Below are 18135 nucleotides of genomic sequence, written 5' to 3'. Positions count from 1 at the left end.
CTAGTTAGCTAATAATACATAATTTGTTTTAACATTTTTGAAAAGTATTTACTTACTTGACTGTGGACGATTGGAAACAGGGCAGCAAAGTGTGTTTGTCACCAGTGCGGTTTAGAGCATATTTATATTTTATCTGTGAATAAATTCATGACATGGAAAATGGATTGCACTATTTACCCATTTAATAACCAGACCTTCATACAAACTTGCTCTGCTGAATTATTTTTGCACTATCGAAAAGCTGCTATATGCTGCCAGCACGCCCACATGCGAGACACTCTGTGCGGCCCGCGGCGATGTACACAGGCCATCCGGTACAGTAGGGGGCGGTATATGCGCCTTAGTTGTGATCCTTCAATACACATTTAAAGAAGAAGCAGTTCAGTCCACGTTCGGGATGGTACTCATAAAGGAATAGTGAGTACATTATGCACGCGAATTCTATTTATATCATAGCGTCCATCATGACTCTTAATCGTTACCACAATATATAAAAATCTGTTATTTAATGCATAACATAGCTAATGCAAGGAGGAATTTGAAGCTGTGATTTGGTTAGCGGCTGGCTAGCTACTACGGTAGCCACCCAGCTTCAGCAAGTTAACGTTAGTCAAGCTATGTCAATGTTTGTGTTCGTTAATACTGGCTGTCTATTAGACTAGCTAATGTAACTTGCAATTGTGGGACATGCATAGGTAGATATCACTACAATATGGCACACCTTGAGCCGATGACAGGTTTTCAGAAATGTTGAATGGTCGGTGATAGCTAGCTAGCTGACGTTACTTAGTGTAGAAATACAGCTAACGTTAGCTAGCCATTGTCTCTAGATAGCGAACGCGATAGCGGCTCAACGGATAGCCAATTTCGAACCTGTCCTTGGTTGTTCGTAGCAAGCTAGCGACGATGCTAACGTGTGGAATGTAATCTACTATAGTACGAGCTGATGATACCATACTATGGTCCGGATAGCCGACTTTACTCAACATATCGTGGAGTTGAGTAAACTCTGTTAATGTTAACACAATAACTACTTAGCCAATTGTATTGACTTGTATGTCCCTTTTTCTTTATCCTCCATCTCTTGATAGCCAAGTGCTGTTGCCCTGTTCAGTTGAAGAGGTAAGAGCATGGATTCAATATTTCGTTTACACATACACTGAACAAAAATATAAACGTAAAATGTGACCTTGTGGGTCCATGTTTCATGAGCTGAAATAAGATCCCAAAATGTTTCCATAGGTACAAAAAGTTTTCTCGTAAATTTTGTGCACACATTTGTTTAGATCCCTGTTAGTGAGCATTTCAATTTTGCCAAGATAATCCATCCACCTGACAGGTGTGGCATATCAAGAATCGTATTAAACAGCATGATAATTATACAGGTGCACCTTGTGCTGGGCCCAATAAAAAGCCTCTAAAATATGCAGTTTTGTCATGCAACACAAGGCCACAGATGTTTTGAGGAAGCGAGCACTTGCCATGCTGACTGCACGAATGTCCAACAGAGCTGTTGCCAGAGAATTTAATGTTAATTTCTCTACCATAAGCCGCCTCCAATGTTTTAGAGAATTTGGCAGTATGTCCAACTGGCCTCAGAACTGCAGACCACGTGTAACCATGCCAGCCCAGGACCTCCACATCCATCCTCTTCACCTGTGTGGTCGTCTGATATCAGCAACATGGATGGCTGATGAAACTGGGTTTGCACAACCAAAGAATTTTATGCACAAACTGTCAGAAAACGTCTCAGGGAATCTCATCTGCATGCTCTTCATAATTGACTTCAGTGGGCAAATGCTCACTTTCGATGGCCACTGACATGCTGGAGAAGTGTGCTCTTCATGGATGAATCCCGGGTTTCAACTGTACTGGGCAGATGACATCGTGTGGGTGAGTGATTTACTAATGTCAACGTTGTGAACAGAGTGCCCCATGGTGGCGGTGGGGTTATGGTATGGACAGGCATAAGCTACGGACAATGAACACAATTGCATTTTATCGATGGCAATTTGAATGCACAGACACCGTGATGAGATCTTGAGGGCCATTGTCATGCTATTTATCCACCACAATCACCTAATGTTTCAACATGATAATACACAGCCCCATGTCTCAAGGAACTGTACACAATTCCTAGAAGCTTAAAATGTCACAGTTCTTTAATGGCCTGCATACTCACCAGACATGTCACCCTTTGAGCATGTTTGGGAAGCTCTGGATTGACTTGTACGACAGAGTGTTCCAGTTCCTGCCAATATCCAACATCTTCGCATAGCCATTGAAGAGTGGAAGAACATTCCACAGGCCACAAACAACAGCCTGATGAACTCTATGGCCTCTATTTTAACAAACCTAATGCAGTGGTAAATCTAAGCGGTAGCGCTGTAGGTTTGAGGGGTCAAATAGTTTAGCTACTTTCACCACCACAGTTATTGGCGCAGTTGCTGGCAGTGGCGCGAAATACCAAGATGTCGCCGACAGAGGGTCACCTCGCTTCTAGTCCTTAGGAAACTATGCTTAGATTACTTATTAGATATTGCTGCACTGTCGGAACTAGAAGCACAAGCATTAAGCTACACTCACAATAACATCTGCTAATCATGTGTATGTGACCAATACAATTTGATTTGAAAGGGATGGGTTTTGATGAATAAACCAGTTTTGGGTGTGTCGAGGCTTGCCCCTCACTCGCCAATCAGAACGTGCTCCTTGGCTAAATATGTGACCCAATTCAGGAAACTAGGCATATGTCGCAAGTCACGACTTCACAGGAGAGCCATTTGAACGTAATAAAATGTGTTTTATCAAATGTGTTTTTTTGTTGTCAGAAATGCCTTCTCGAACATGTAAACTTTCACGTGTCTAAATAACAAACTTGCATGCAATCTGTAAATACGAATAAAATATATCTCTCCTAAATTGCTCGGACTAATGTTCCTGTCGACTCAGTAAGGCCAGCAGGCTAGTCTTTTTTACGTATTTATTTATTTATTTTATTTTTTTGGTATGTAACTGTTAGGAATGTTGTATTGTCAGTTTTGTTTTGTATTTAAACGCCACTTTAAATGTGTACATGACACTGCAATAAAAAAATAGGGTAGGTAAGGAGATGTTGCGCTGCATGAAGCAAATGCTGGTCATACCAGATACTGACTCGTTTTCTGATCCACACCCCTACCTTTTTGTAAAGGTATCTGTAACCAACTGATGCATATCTGTATTCCCAGTCATGTGAAATCCATAGATTAGGGCCTAATGAATGTATTTAAATTAACTGATCTCCTTATCTGAACTCTTAACTCAGTAAAATCTTTGAAATTGTTGCATTTTTGTTCAGTGTAATTCAGCATCTACCACATCGTATACCAACTTCCGTGTCTTATTTCTCATGCTGTGAACTGATTAAGCTGGTGGGAGGCTGGCTACATTAGCTACACATACATACTTATGTAACGTCTTCACTCATTTACAGTACCAGGTCGGCCAGCTGTTCTCTGTTGCTGAGGCTAGCAAGAATAACACTGGAGGAGGAGAGGGTATTGAAGTGCTTCGAAATGAACCATATGAAAAGGATGGAGAGAAAGGCCAATACACGCACAAGATCTACCACATACACAGGTGAGTACATCTGGAAAAATACATCTGGTGGATCTGGCCTACACATTTGCTCTCCTTTTTTTGTATTACATGCAATGAGCCTACTTCACTATTAGCCTACTTCAAAGTGTAAAAAACGCTGCAAGATGCATTCTGCTAGGGATGTAAATACTTCTCAACAGGTAGGGATTTAATGTATTTCATTTTTTTGGAAGCGTAGCAATCTGTATTAACATTTTCCTATTAGGTGAGCAAGAAAACATTAGGCTAACCTATGCATTTTTACAATCAGAACAAGAAAAATGGAGTGAAACAGTTCAGTTTTGGCATTGTACAACGATCATTTTGGATAATCTAAGCTAGCAGCGTCATTTACAAAATACATTTGTTTCGAAGTAGTTGACGTTATAGACTAGTGAAATAGGGTGTTGGAATTGAACATTTTAGAATTTTTAAGATGAATTAGGTTTCAATACGCTACATGTGAACGTTTTCTAATGAGTGGTTAAACGTGCCCACTCTATCTCTCTAGCCAACATTTCACAGATTGGAAGTGGAAAGTACATGATGAGAGTATGGTTAAGGGGATATATAATAAAGTGGTAACCACCATATCATGTTTCAAACAAACTCGTAGACCGAGCCCCACCCATACTACTTATTGGAAATGACCGAGCTCTGTAATTTATTCAGCTTTTTTTCATTGGTAGGCCAACACAACAAAGCACCACATGACTCAAAATTTACTTAGCTAATTCCATTAAAATATATAGATCACAATTTCCACTGCATCATGCACATTCTATACAGGTAACTGACAAAATAAAGGAAACGCCAACAAAAAGTGTCTTGAAGGGCATTTGGCCACCACGAGCCGCCAGAACAGCTTCATTGCCCCTTGGCATAGATTCTACAAGTGTCTGGAACTCTATAGGAGGGATGCAACACCATTATTCCTGGACAAATTCCATCATTTGGTGTTTTGGTGGTGGTGGAAAACTCTTATTGCAGGCTAAAAGTTAAATTGGGTTAGGGTCTGGTGACTGAGACACACGCACCCTTTAAACCCCTTATGATCCTTTGAGACCCCTCTTTTAAAGTCACAGAGATCTACTCTTCTAGCCATGGTTGCCAAAACTAATGGGCAACTGGGCTTTTTAATACTTGACTCTAATCATAATGAGATGTTAATTGACTCAGGAACCACACCTGTGTTGAAGCACCTGCTTTTGTTATACTTTTGTATCCCTCATTTACTCAACTGCCAAAATAAAGGAAACACTTGTCTGCATATCACTTGGCTTAACATCATCCATGTGATTATTAGGCCTACTCTAATTCTATCCAACCATGTCAAGTGCCGGGCATATTTTTTCTCATTTTATAAAAATAAATAAACGATCTCTACTAAGTGCTGGGTTAAAGTGTAATTACACATTCACACATTTTGCCTGTCTGTCAAAATGCATATCTGTAGCCAGAGAGAACTGATCACTTTCCCCCTTTTGTAACAGTTGCAGTGTATTGAACACAACCTATTATGAGTAGCTTTTTTTTGTCAACTTGTAGACCTAGAAAACCACATCATAAAAGTGTGAGCTGGGCTTTCCACACCTCAAACGGTGATAAACGCTGGTCCCCAATACATGCTTTGCAGTTCAAGGAAGTTTTGGGGTACAAGAGGACTTTGCATAAAAATGGTTTGGTGGAAATCCCAATACAGAACAAACCATTGTCACTGGAAAATGGCTTCAGTCAGAGGGTAGCTAGCTAGTTGAGTATGTAGAACTTTCAATTACTTTTACCATTAGCGACAATTTTTTACATTTTATTTACTGATTGTGTTGATTCCTCCCACCTGTGTTAGAAGTATAAGAACCCTACTTGGAGGACATTTTGTGTTAAAACAGTAACTCATAACTGTTTTTGTTGCATGAATGAATCCACATTCTATCCTCTCACCCTTACAGCAAGGTACCCAGTTTCATCCAGATGTTTGCTCCAGAGGGAGCCCTTGTCTTCCACGAGAAAGCTTGGAATGCCTACCCCTATTGTCGCACCAGTGAGTGTTCAGGACTGTGTGTGTGTGAGGGGTTTGATTGAGTTTCCAGCTCAAGTTCTCGTGAATAATATTCATAGCATCTGGTTTTCTCTGATTCTGTGGTCACAATTTCTTCTCGAAAAAAGCTGTCATCTATAGGTTTGGGCAATGTCAACCTTTGTCCTTTTGTGATTATGTACCCATAAAACATTGTGATATAGGATGGTATCGTAAACCCCAAAAATGTGTGAAAAACAAACTGCATTAACAAAAGTTTTGCTATAGCTCAAAATCGAATGCACCAACTGGATGAATCATGACTACGCATAATGTTTTTGAAAGCCTGGGCAGAGGCTAAGTGCAGGCAGATATGTTCTAATATTCCTTATGGTGGAGCTTCAGCGTGGAACAGATGTGTATGTTGGAGTCTTGCACTGGTCAGTGTTTTGGAGTTGCGCCTGTTCCACGCCGGCCACATCAATTCCGAGCCCGATACCAGACATCGGGACAGATTTTTATTTGCAACCTGACATATAATTATTCCCGAGAGCTGATCCGTTACCCGTCATATAACATCAATTTGTTTAATTGTTTATATGACTCCAGAGTAGTAGGCTTTATTATAATAATAATTATTACTACTATTCTTCTTTCTTGCTTGAGTAAACTTGTCTGCCTGTCTATTCAACATTTGCATAAAAGGAAACCATGCCACGAATTAAGAACAAAATCTTTTCATATTGTGATGCATTACTCAAATCACTTTGAGAAAAATAGCCTTCTAATTAGCCTTTACCTAATGAAAGCCTATAATCGACATAACAAAACAATAGGCCTACCCTTACATTCAATATTGTTTAGATAATCAAATAGTTTAGGCTTAATTCAAACTTGAATAAATTATTCCCTGAATCTAATATGGTCTGCAGAAATAGGCAATATTCATTTAGTAGACTACTCAAACTTTTACCAGATGAACCGGTTTACACTATATGGTCTAATGAATGAAAGCCTGAATGAATGTAATAATTAACTTAATTATCAAAACAAATAGGCCTACCTGCTTGCACTTTGTGCAGGCTGTCTCCATCTACCACGTTGTTGTCCTTCCAAACTGGGGATTTCACTCGCACAGCACCTGTTTCCACAATGATGTTGTAGCCTATATAACCTTTTTATTTCTCTGGTTTGGCCTATGTTAGCAATTTTCCCGTGAGCTTGGTTATTCAGGGAAAGTGAACTTGGCAATGTGTCATATTCTCACGTGGGGAGAGGGACCATAAGCTCTCTGCGTGGACAAAATGGAAAGTTTTAGCATCACATAAATAAGGGACAGTTCCCACTCCACACAAACTCAATGCGTGTGTGGCTGATAGCCTTATGTCTGCCTTGCTGCTCACAGAAAGGAAGTACATCAAGCTCCTGGGTTAAGGTTCATTATCTTGATTTAAAATGTTTTCGGCCCGCAATGTTTTTTTTTACAATTATTTTATTTTACCGTTATTTTACCAGGTAAGTTGACTGAGAACACGTTCTCATTTGCAGCAACGACCTGGGGAATAGTTACAGGGGAGAGGAGGGGGATGAATGAGCCAATTGTAAACTGGGGATTATTAGGTGACCATGATGGTTTGAGGGCCAGATTGGGAATTTAGCCAAGACACTGGAGTTAACACCCCTACTCTTACGATAAGTGCCATGGGATCTTTAATGACCTCATAGAGTCAGGACACCCGTTTAACGTCCCATCCGAAAGACGGCACCCTACACAGGGCAGTGTCCCCAATCACTGCCCTGGGGCATTGGGATATTTTTAAGACCAGAGGAAAGAGTGCCTCCTACTGGCCCTCCAACACCACTTCCAGCAGCATCTGGTCTCCCATCCAGGGCCTGACCAGGACCAACCCTGCTTAGCTTCAGAAGCAAGCCAGTAGTGGTATGCAGGGTGGTATGCTGCTGAACCGCGAACTGACCCACGGGTTGAAATAATATTTTCATTCAACCAACTAGTGGATTCTTTTTTTTTTTTGCTGATCACCCGCGGGGAACCGTGGGTATCCGACCCGATGCAGGACTAAAGTGTCTGTGTGGCACACACATGATGGAGCAGTGACAGTCTGATGGGGAACGATCTGTAATGAGTTAGCTTATATAGTGCCTTCAGAAAGTGTTCACACACCGGAATTTTTCCCGCATTTTGTTGTTATAGCCTGTATTTAAAATGTATTGTCACTGGCCTACACACAATACCTCATAATGTATAAGTGTAATTTTTTTAAACAAATGTATTAAATGAAAAGCTGAAATGTCATGTGTCAATAAGTATCTACCACCTTTGTTATTGCAATCCTAAATAAGTTCAGGAGTAAAAATGTGCTTAACAAGTCATATAATAAGTGGCATGGACTCACTCTGTGTGCAATAATAGTGTTTAACATGATTTTTGAATTACTACCTACATACTATTATCTAAACTCAGCAAAAAAAGAAACATCCTCTCACTGTCAACTGCGTTTATTTTCAGCAAACTTAACATGTGTAAATATTTGTATGAACATAACAAGATTCAACAACTGAGACATAAACTGAACAAGTTCCACAGACATGTCACTAACAGAAATGGAATAATATGTCCCTGAACACAGGGGGGAGGGGTCAAAATCAAAAGTACAGTCAGTGTCTGGTGTGGCCACCAGCTGCATTAGGTACTGCAGTGCATCTCCTCCTCATGGACTGCACCAGATTTGCCAGTTCTTGCTGTGAAATGTTACCTCACTCTTCCACCAAGGCACGTGCAAGTTCCAGGACATTTCTGGGGGGAATGGCCCTAGCCCTCACCCTCCAATCCAACAGGTCCCAGACGTGCTCAATGGGATTGAGATCCGGGCTCTTTGCTGGCCATGACAGAACACTGACATTCCTGTCTTGCAGGAAATCACGCACAGAACGAGCAGTATGGCTGGTGGCATTGTCATGCTGGAGGGTCATGTCAGGATGAGCCTGCAGGAAGGGTACCACATGAGGGAGGAGGATGTCTTCCCTGTAACGCACAGCGGTGAGATTGCCTGCAATGACAACAAGCGTAGTCCGATGATGCTGTGACACACCGCCCCAGACCATGACGGACCCTCCACCTCCAAATCGATCCTGCTCCAGAGTACAGGCCTTGGTGTAACGCTCATTCCTTCGGCGATAAACGCGACTCCGACCATCACCCCTGGTGAGACAAAACCGCGACTCGTCAGTGAGCACTTTTTGCCAGTCCTGTCTGGTCCAGCGACGATGGGTTTGTGCCCATAGGCGACATTGTTGCCGGTGATGTCTGGTGAGGACCTGCCTTACAACAGGCCTAAAAGCCCTCAGTCCAGCCTCTCTCAGCCTATTGCGGACAGTCTGAGCACTGATGGAGGGATTGTGCATTCCTGGTGTAACTCGGGCAGTTGTTGCCATCCTGTACCTGTCCCGCAGGTGTGATATTCGGATGTACTGATCCTGTGCAGGTGTTGTTACACATGGTCTGCCGCTGCGAGGACGATCAGCTGTCCGTCCTGTCTCCCTGTAGCGCTGTCTTAGGCGTCTCACAGTACGGACATTGCAATTTATTGCCCTCGCCACATCTGCAGTCCTCATGCCTGTTTTCAGCATGCCTAAGACATGTTCACGCAGATGAGCAGGGACCCTGGGCATCTTTCTTTTGGTGTTTTTCAGAGTCAGTAGAAAGGCCTCTAGTGTCCTAAGTTTTCATAACTGTGACCTTAATTGCCTACTGTCTGTAAGCTGTTAGTGTCTTAACGACCGTTCGACAGGTGCATGTTCATTAATTGTTTATGGTTCATTGAACAAGCATGGGAAACAGTGTTTAAACACTTTACAATGAAGATCTGTGAAGTTAAGGATTTTTACGAATTCTTTGAAAGACAGGGTCCTAAAAATAGGACATTTCTTTTTTGCTGAGTTTAGATTCCGCTATAAACCTCAATCCCAAATAAATGGGAGTGATCGGCACGATCCAATCTAACTTGATTTTTAGAAGCACAGCAATATAGTAAGAATATGTGCACCAACTTTGGTGTATCTAGCTCCAAAAATAACTTGTAGTTGATTTATAGCTTGGATTTGTATGTGTGGCTAATTATACTGCTCTGGTAAAGTTTTAGTAGAAACATCCTTAATATTCTATTATCACGTATCTTCCTATTTCTTTTCTCTTTTTCCCCTATCTACCTTGTTCGTCTTGCTGTAAATCTGGGATCATGCAGTTGTGACCGTAAGTGTTTTTCATTTATAATACCTTTTTTTTGTTTGTTTACAGTATGTGTAAATTATGCAGACATTTTTACTTATTTTTCTTTTTGCAGAATGAATACATGAAGGATGACTTTTTCATTAAGATTGAGACCTGGCACAAACTAGACATGGGGACCACAGAAAATGTGAGAATTTCTCAATTTTTCCCCGAAGTAATTACACTAATGCGGACTTAACACAGTATTGGAATTGGGCAATAATAAAACTAAATATCATTCTGAAATTCAGAATCTTCTCGAATTGCAATGTCTTTACCAATATATTCTGCATGAATTTATGCCGAGATAATAAACTCTGTTGCATTTATCAAGATATATGTAATGTCACTTTTTTTCTAATCTGTTATTACACCAGTGGAAATGTGTTAACAGTATCAGTCCCCCTCACTTTCTCTTTGAAGCCCCATGGTCTTTCCCCAGAGGAATGGGAGGAGGCTGAGGTTGTTCCAATTGATATCGCTGACCGATCACAAGTTGATGATGTGGTAAGTTCCTTTTAGAGACCCCCTCTAGAGGAAATTAATTATTTCTGTTAAATTGAGTTTTAAAACCATAAAATGTCCTATTGCTGATTTGTAACTTCAAGAAATTAAATGCATTCCTTAATTGTTGAAAATTACGAAATGAGGCTAGGACCAATGTCTTACCTCATGTTACCCCAAAAACATCAAACCTCTTGTTCTGTTTGTTTTTGATGTCATGATTTTGTAAATGAACAATGTATAGCTGCAGGGATCTTCAACCTGGGAGCTGCTGTCAAATTTATAAAATTTATATTTAATGTCGAACTTTTTTATGAAAACCTGACAACCCATCCACATTCAAAGCCCTTCTTGTACCTGTAAGTCAGTAAAGATGAGACAAATGTAAAAGTTTAAGTATCATTAAATGTGTCGTTTCATTTAGTCTAAAGTGAGATGAAGATAATCAACATTGAAGAGGTGGTTCCGAACTTAACAGTAAACAGTTGTTTTACATCCCTAGTTGATGGAAGTGGAAACTGAGTTTGGGCAGCACAATTAAACTGAAAAATGTCTCATTTGAACTCCAGCAGAGGTGCAAAATTCATGTGTCAGGGCCACTTTGTCTTACCATTCGAGTGCATAGTAGCAAACTTGGCTGTAACAGTTGATTTTTTTCAGGGTTATCCTGACTAAACGGCCTTCTGCTCCTCTGAAATTCTTGTCCTGGAGCTTTGTTTCAGGCCTTGCTGTTGAAAGTCAAGATAGTTACATCAGCTTCCCCCTCAACCATATCCAGTACTGATCAAAAGTTTTATAACACCTACTCATTCAAGGGTTTTTCTTTATTTTTTATATTTTCTACATTGTAGAAAAGTAGTGAAGACATCAAAACTATGAAATAACACACATGGAATCATGTAGTAAGCAAAACGGTGTTAAACAAATCAATATACACTGCTCAAAAAAATAAAGGGAACACTTAAACAACACAATGTAACTCCAAGTCAATCACACTTCTGTGAAATCAAACTGTCCACTTAGGAAGCAACACTGATTGACAATAAATTTCACATGCTGTTGTGCAAATGGAATAGACAAAAGGTGGAAATTATAGGCAATTAGCAAGACACCCCCAATAAAGGAGTGATTCTGCAGGTGGTGACCACAGACCACTTCTCAGTTCCTATGCTTCCTGGCTGATGTTTTGGTCACTTTTGAATGCTGGCGGTGCTTTCACTCTAGTGGTAGCATGAGACGGAGTCTACAACCCACACAAGTGGCTCAGGTAGTGCAGCTCATCCAGGATGGCACATCAATGCGAGCTGTGGCAAGAAGGTTTGCTGTGTCTGTCAGCGTAGTGTCCAGAGCATGGCGGCGCTACCAGGAGACAGGCCAGTAGATCAGGAGACGTGGAGGAGGCCGTAGGAGGGCAACAACCCAGCAGCAGGACCGCTACCTCCGCCTTTGTGCAGGAGGAGCACTACCAGAGCCCTGCAAAATGACCTCCAGCAGGCCACAAATGTGCAGCATTTGGAATTTTGGGTGAAAAGCATTCCCAAATTAAACTGCCAGCTACTCATCCCCAGAAGATAAGATATGCATATTATTAGTAGTGTTGGATAGAAAACACTCTGAAGTTTCTAAAACTGTTTGAATCATGTCTGTGAGTATAACAGAACTTATGTAGCAGGCGAAACCCCGAGGACAAACCATTCAGATTTTTTGTTTTGTGAGGTCACTCTCTTTTCAATTGTTTTTCATTGGGAAACCAGATTTCTAAGGGACCTTCTTGCAGTTCCTACCGCTTCCACTGGATATCAACAGTCTTTAGAAATTGGTTGAGGTTATTCCTTTGTGTAATGAAGAAGTACGGCCATCTTGGAGGGTCACTCGAAGTGTCCTGTTTGTTAGAAGCGCATGACCAGAAAGCTAGCTACAGTTGGTTTTAATCCTGTATTGAACACAGATCATCCCGTCTTATATTTGACCGATTATTTACGTAAAAAAAAAAACCTAAAGTTGTATTACAAAAGTAGTTTGAAATTCTTGGGCAAAGTTTACAGGTAACCTTTGAGATATTTTGTAGTCACGTTTCACAATTTGGAACCGGTGTTTTTCTGGATCAAACGCGCCAAATAAATTTACATTTTGGATATATATCGACGGAATTAATCGAACAAAAGGAACATTTGATGTTTATGGGACATATTGGAGTGCCAATAACAGAAGCTCGTCATAGTTAAGGCATGAATTATATTTTATTTCTGCGTTTTGTGTCGCGCCTGCAGGGTTGAAATATGCTTCTCTCTCTTCGTTTACAATGGTGCTATCCTCAGATAATAGGCTTTTCGGCAAAAGCAAACAATGCTATTTGAATTCTGACATGTTGGCTGGAATCACAACCAGTGTCGCTTTAATTTGGTATCTTTCATGTATGATTTAATGAAAGTTAGATTTTTATAGTAATTAATTTGAATTTGGCGCTCTGAACTTTACCGAACAAAACATACATGTATTGTGTAACATGAAGTCCTATGAGTGTCATCTGAAGATCATCAAAGGTTAGTGATTTAATTTTATCTCTTTATGCTTTTTGTTACTCCTCTCTTTGGCTGGAAAAATGGCTGTCTTTTTCAGTGACTTGGCTCAAACCTAACATAATCGTTTAGTGTGCTTTCGTCGTAAAACCTTTTTGAAATCGGACACTTTGGCTGGATTTACAACAAGTGTATCTTTAAAATGGTGTAAAATACTTGTATGTTTGAGGAATTTAAATTATGGGATTTCTGTTGTTTTGAATTTGGCGCCCTGCAGTTTCACTGGCTGTTGACGAGGTGGGATGCTACCGTCCCACACCCTAGTGAGGTTAAGTAAAAAAAATAATAATAATTCAAGTGCAGCAGTAACATAACAATAGTGAGGCTATATACAGGGGTACTGGTACAATGTGCGGGGACTCCGGTTAGTCGAGATAATTGAGGGAATATGTACATGTTGGTAGCGTTAAAGTGACTGCATAGATGATAAACAAAGTAGCAACAGTGTAAAAGAGGGGGGGGGATGCAAGTAGTCTGGGTAGCCATTTGATTAGCTTTTCAGGAGTCTTATGGCTTGGGGGTAGAAGCTGTTAACTTCTTATGGCTGCAAGGGCCGTATTGAGTAGCTTGGTGCACAGAGGTGCCCATAGTAAACTGCCTGCTCCTCAGTCCCAGTTGCTAATATATGCATATTATTATTCATATTGGATAGAAAACAGAAGTTTCTAAAACTGTTTGAATGATGTCTGTGAGTATAACAGAACTCATATGGCAGGCAAAAACCTGAGAAAAAATCCAAACAGGAAGTGGGAATCCTGATGTTGGTAGATTTTCAACACAGCCCCTATTGAACAAACAGTGGGATATGGATGAGTTTGCAGTCTGTAGAACCTTGTCTGATGCCTCTACTGTGAAGTGGGGCCGAAGGAGACAGGAAATAGTCAGGTCTACCATGACCTGGCCATGCTCTGACCATCACATGAGGGAGCTCTGTTCCATCGCGTATCTAAAGTCAATGTAATTCTCCGGTTGGAACGTTACTGAAGATTTATGTTAACATGCTAAATATTGATTCAATACATTGTTTGACATGTTTCCACTGACTGTTACAGAACTTTTTGACATTTTGCCAGCTTTTAGTGAACGCGCTTTCTGACTTTGGATTTGTTTACCAAACACGCTAAAAAAATCCTAGGAGTGCATTCTGACGAAGATCAGCAAAGGTAAGTGAAGATTTATAATGCTTTTTATGAGTGTTGTTGACTGCACAATTTGGCGGGTAACTGTATGGCTTCCTTTTGTGGCTAAACGCTGTTCTCAGGTGGTTGAATATTGTGCTTTTGCCGTAAAGCTTTTTGAAATCTGACACAGCGGTTGCATTAAGAACAAGTGTATCTTAATTCTATGAATAACATGTATTTTTCATCAAAGTTTATGATGAGTATTTCTGTTATTTGACGTGGCTCTCTGCAATTTCTCTGGATATTTTGGAGGCATTTCTGAACATGGCGCCAATGTAAACTGAGGTTTTTGGATATAAATATGAGCTTTATCGAACAAAACATATGTATTTTGTAACATGAAGTCCTATGAGTGTCATCTGATGAAGATCATCAAAGGTTAGTGATTCATTTTATCTCTATTTGTGCTTTTTGTGACTCCTATCTTTGGTTGGAAAAATGACTGTCTGTGATTTTGCGGTGACCTAACAATCGTTTGTGGTGCTTTCGCTGTAAAGCCTATTTGAAATCGGACACTTTGGTGGGATTAACCTGTCTAGGATGAGTGTGCCGCTAGCGGCACTCCCCCCCCCCCCCCCCCCACCCCCACTGAAAAGGCAGAGCCGCGAAATTCAAAAAAAGTATTTTTTTAAAATATTTAACTTTCACACATTAAAGTCCAATACAGCTAATGAAAGACACAGATCTTGTGAATCCAGCCAACATGTCCGATTTTTAAAATGTTTTACAGGGAAGACACAATATGTAAAGATGTACATCTATTACCTAAAAACACATTAGCATAATCCACCATCTTTTATTTGTCCACCAACACCAGTAGCTATCACCAATTCGGCTAAACTAAGATATTTATAGCCCCTAACCAAGAAAAAAACTCATCAGATGACAGTCTGATAACATGTTTATGGTATGGGATAGGTTTTGTTAGAAAAAAGTGCATATTTCAGGTAGATGGCATAGGTTACAATTGCACCCACCGTCACAAATGCACTAGAAAAACTACATTGAGCAACGTGTTTACCTACTTACTAATCATCAAACATTTCGTAAAAATACACAGCATACACGAATCGAAAGACACAGATCCTGTGAATACAGACAATATTTCAGATTTTCTAAGTGTCTTACAGCGAAAACACAATAAATCGTTATATTAGCATAGCACATAGCACATAGCAGCCCAGCATTGATTCTAGCCAAAGTGAGCGATAAAAGTCAACATCGCCAAAATAAATTAATTTTTTCACTAACCTTCTCAGAATTCTTCAGATGACACTCCTGTAACATCATATTACACAATCCATATAGAGTTTGATCGAAAATGTTTATATTTAGCCACCAAAATCATGGTTAGACAATGTGAAATGTAGCTCAGCTGGTCAGAAAATGTCCTTGCGCCACTTAGACAGTGATCTACTCTTATACATAAATACTCATAAACGTGACTAAAAAATATAGGGTGGACAGGGATTGATAGACAATTTAATTCTTAATACAATCGCGGAATTACATTTTTTAATTTATCCTTACTTTTCAATACAGTTTGCGCCAAGCGAAGCTACGTCAAAAAACATGGCGTCCTAAGCCACTAACATTTTTCGACAAACACGATTTATCATAATAAAAATGTCCTACTTTGAGCTGTTCTTCCATCAGTATCTTGGGCAAAGGATCCTTTCTTGGGAGTAATCGTCTTTTGGTGGAAAGCTGTCCTCTTGCCATGTGGAAATGCCAACTGCGTTCGGGATGAACTGAAAGCGTGCCCAGCTATTCACAGCGTTAAAGAAATAAATGTCCCAAAATCGCACTAAACGGATATAAATTGCTATAAAACGCTTTAAATTAACTACCTTATGATGTTTTTAACTCCTATAACGAGTAAAAACATGACCGGAGAAATATAACAGGCTAAACTAACGCTTGGAAAAATAGCAGGTCGATGTCCTCCACGCGCATTACGCAGCTGCAAAGGAGCTCCTACCTACAGGGTTTTTTAATTTGTAGTGCCTGTGAACGCGCAATCGACCCCATTCAAATCGTCATCACGTAAAGGCATCCAGGGGAAGACGTAAGCAGTGTCCGTATAGTCATAGCAATAACAGTGCCCTTTTAACTGACTCCAGAACAGTGGCCAAAATTTCTGAAATCTGACTCCATGTCAGGGAAATTGCTGTAGAATGGGCTCTGTTCCACTTAGAGACAAAATTTAAACTCCTATAGAAACTATAGACTGTTTTCTATCCAATAATAATAATAATATGCATATTGTACGATCAAGGATTTTGTGGGAAGCCGTTTCAAAAATTACACGATTAGCATAAATAGTCACAACAGCGCCCTATCCTCAACAGGTTTTAACAACAATATTACCTTTTTAAAATGGTATAAGATACATATGTTTGAGAAATTTTAATTATGAGGTTTCTGTTTTAATTTGGTGCCCTGCACTTTCACTGGCTGTTGTCATATCATCCCGTTAATGGGATTGCAGCCATAAGAAGTGTTAAGAAGCATTTTGGACCTAGACTTGGGGAGCGGTACCGCTTGGTAGCAGAGAGCACAGTCTATGACTAGGGTGACTGGAGTCTTTGACCATATTTAGGGCCTTCCTCTGACAGCGCCTGGTATAGAGGTCCTGGATGGCTGGAAGCTTGGCTCGATTGATGCTCACCATGGGTGCAGTTGTAGAACTTTTTGAGGATCTGAGGACCCATGTCAAATCTTTTCAGTCTCCTGAGGGGGAATAGTCTTTGTCGTGCCGTCTTCACGACTGTCTTGGTGTGCTTGGACCATGATAGTTTGTTGGTGATGTGGACACCAAGGAACTTGAAGCATTCAACCTGCTCCACTTCAGCCCTGTCAATGAGAATGGGGGTGTGTTCTTTCCTCCTTTTCCTGTAGTCCACAATCATCTACTTTGTCTTGAGCACGTTGAGGGAGAGGAGGTTGTTCTGGCACCACACAGGCAGGCCTCTGACCTCCTCCCTATAGGCTGTTTCATTGTTGTCAGTGATCAGGCCTACTGCTGTTGTGTCATCGGCAAACTTAATGATGGTGTTGGAGTCGTGAGTTAACATGGAGTACAGGAGTGGACTGAGCATGCACCCCTCAGGGACCACCGTGTAGCGCATCAGTGTAGCAGATGTGTTGTTGCCTACCCTTACCACCCATGCACGGGGGCCCCTCAGGGGTGCATGCTCAGTCACCTCCTATACTCCATGTTCAGTCAAGACATACCACGAGGTCTTTTCACAGTCCACAAGTCCAGAACCGACTATGGAAGGCACACAGTACTTAATAGAGCCATGACTACATGGAACTCTATTCCACATCAAGTAACTCATGCAAGCAGTAAAATTAGATTTAAAAAACTAATGGAACAGCGGGGACTGTGAAGCAATACAAACCTATGTGCATACACACACACAATAGCATATACCATGCAAGCAGCATACCACCCTGCATACCACTGCAGGCTTGCTTCTGAAGCTAAGCAGGGTTGGTCCTGGTCAGTCCCTGGATGGGAGACCAGATGCTGCTGGAAGTGGTGTTGGAGGGCCAGTACGAGGCACTCTTTCCTCTGGTCTAAAAAATATCCCAATGCCCCAGGGCAGTGATTGGGGACACTGCCCTGTGTAGGGTGCCGTCTTTCGGATGGGACGTTAAACGGGTGTCCTGACTCTCTGAGGTCATTAAAGATCCCATGGCACTTATCGTAGGAGTAGGGGTGTTAACCCCGGTGTCCTGGCTAAATTCCCAATCTGGCCCTCAAACCATCATGGTCACCTAATAATCCCCAGTTTACAATTGGCTCATTCATCCCCCTCCTCTCCCCTGTAACTATTCCCCAGGTCGTTGCTGCAAATGAGAACGTGTTCTCAGTCAACTTACCTGGTAAAATAAATAAATACACATTTTTTGTACTGTATATACAGTTGAAGTCGG

General features: G+C 40.9%; 1 protein-coding gene across 1 annotated transcript in view; it reads left to right on the top strand.

The window, feature by feature from the left end:
• The first annotated feature begins 339 nt into the window (after nucleotides 1-339).
• The window catches only part of pitpnbl (phosphatidylinositol transfer protein, beta, like), a 35700-nt gene continuing 17904 nt past the window's right edge, over nucleotides 340-18135 (top strand). The window contains exons 1-7 of the mRNA XM_055881344.1: nucleotides 340-417; nucleotides 1092-1122; nucleotides 3476-3621; nucleotides 5571-5662; nucleotides 9901-9908; nucleotides 10000-10074; nucleotides 10350-10433. Of these exons, the coding sequence (XP_055737319.1) occupies nucleotides 398-417; nucleotides 1092-1122; nucleotides 3476-3621; nucleotides 5571-5662; nucleotides 9901-9908; nucleotides 10000-10074; nucleotides 10350-10433 (456 nt within the window). The 5' untranslated portion in view covers nucleotides 340-397. The remainder of the gene's footprint in view (nucleotides 418-1091; nucleotides 1123-3475; nucleotides 3622-5570; nucleotides 5663-9900; nucleotides 9909-9999; nucleotides 10075-10349; nucleotides 10434-18135) is intronic.

Source organism: Salvelinus fontinalis, chromosome 2 (assembly GCF_029448725.1).
Source record: "Salvelinus fontinalis isolate EN_2023a chromosome 2, ASM2944872v1, whole genome shotgun sequence".
NCBI classification, from domain to species: domain Eukaryota; kingdom Metazoa; phylum Chordata; class Actinopteri; order Salmoniformes; family Salmonidae; genus Salvelinus; species Salvelinus fontinalis.
This window is presented reverse-complemented; position numbering and strand designations above follow the sequence as displayed.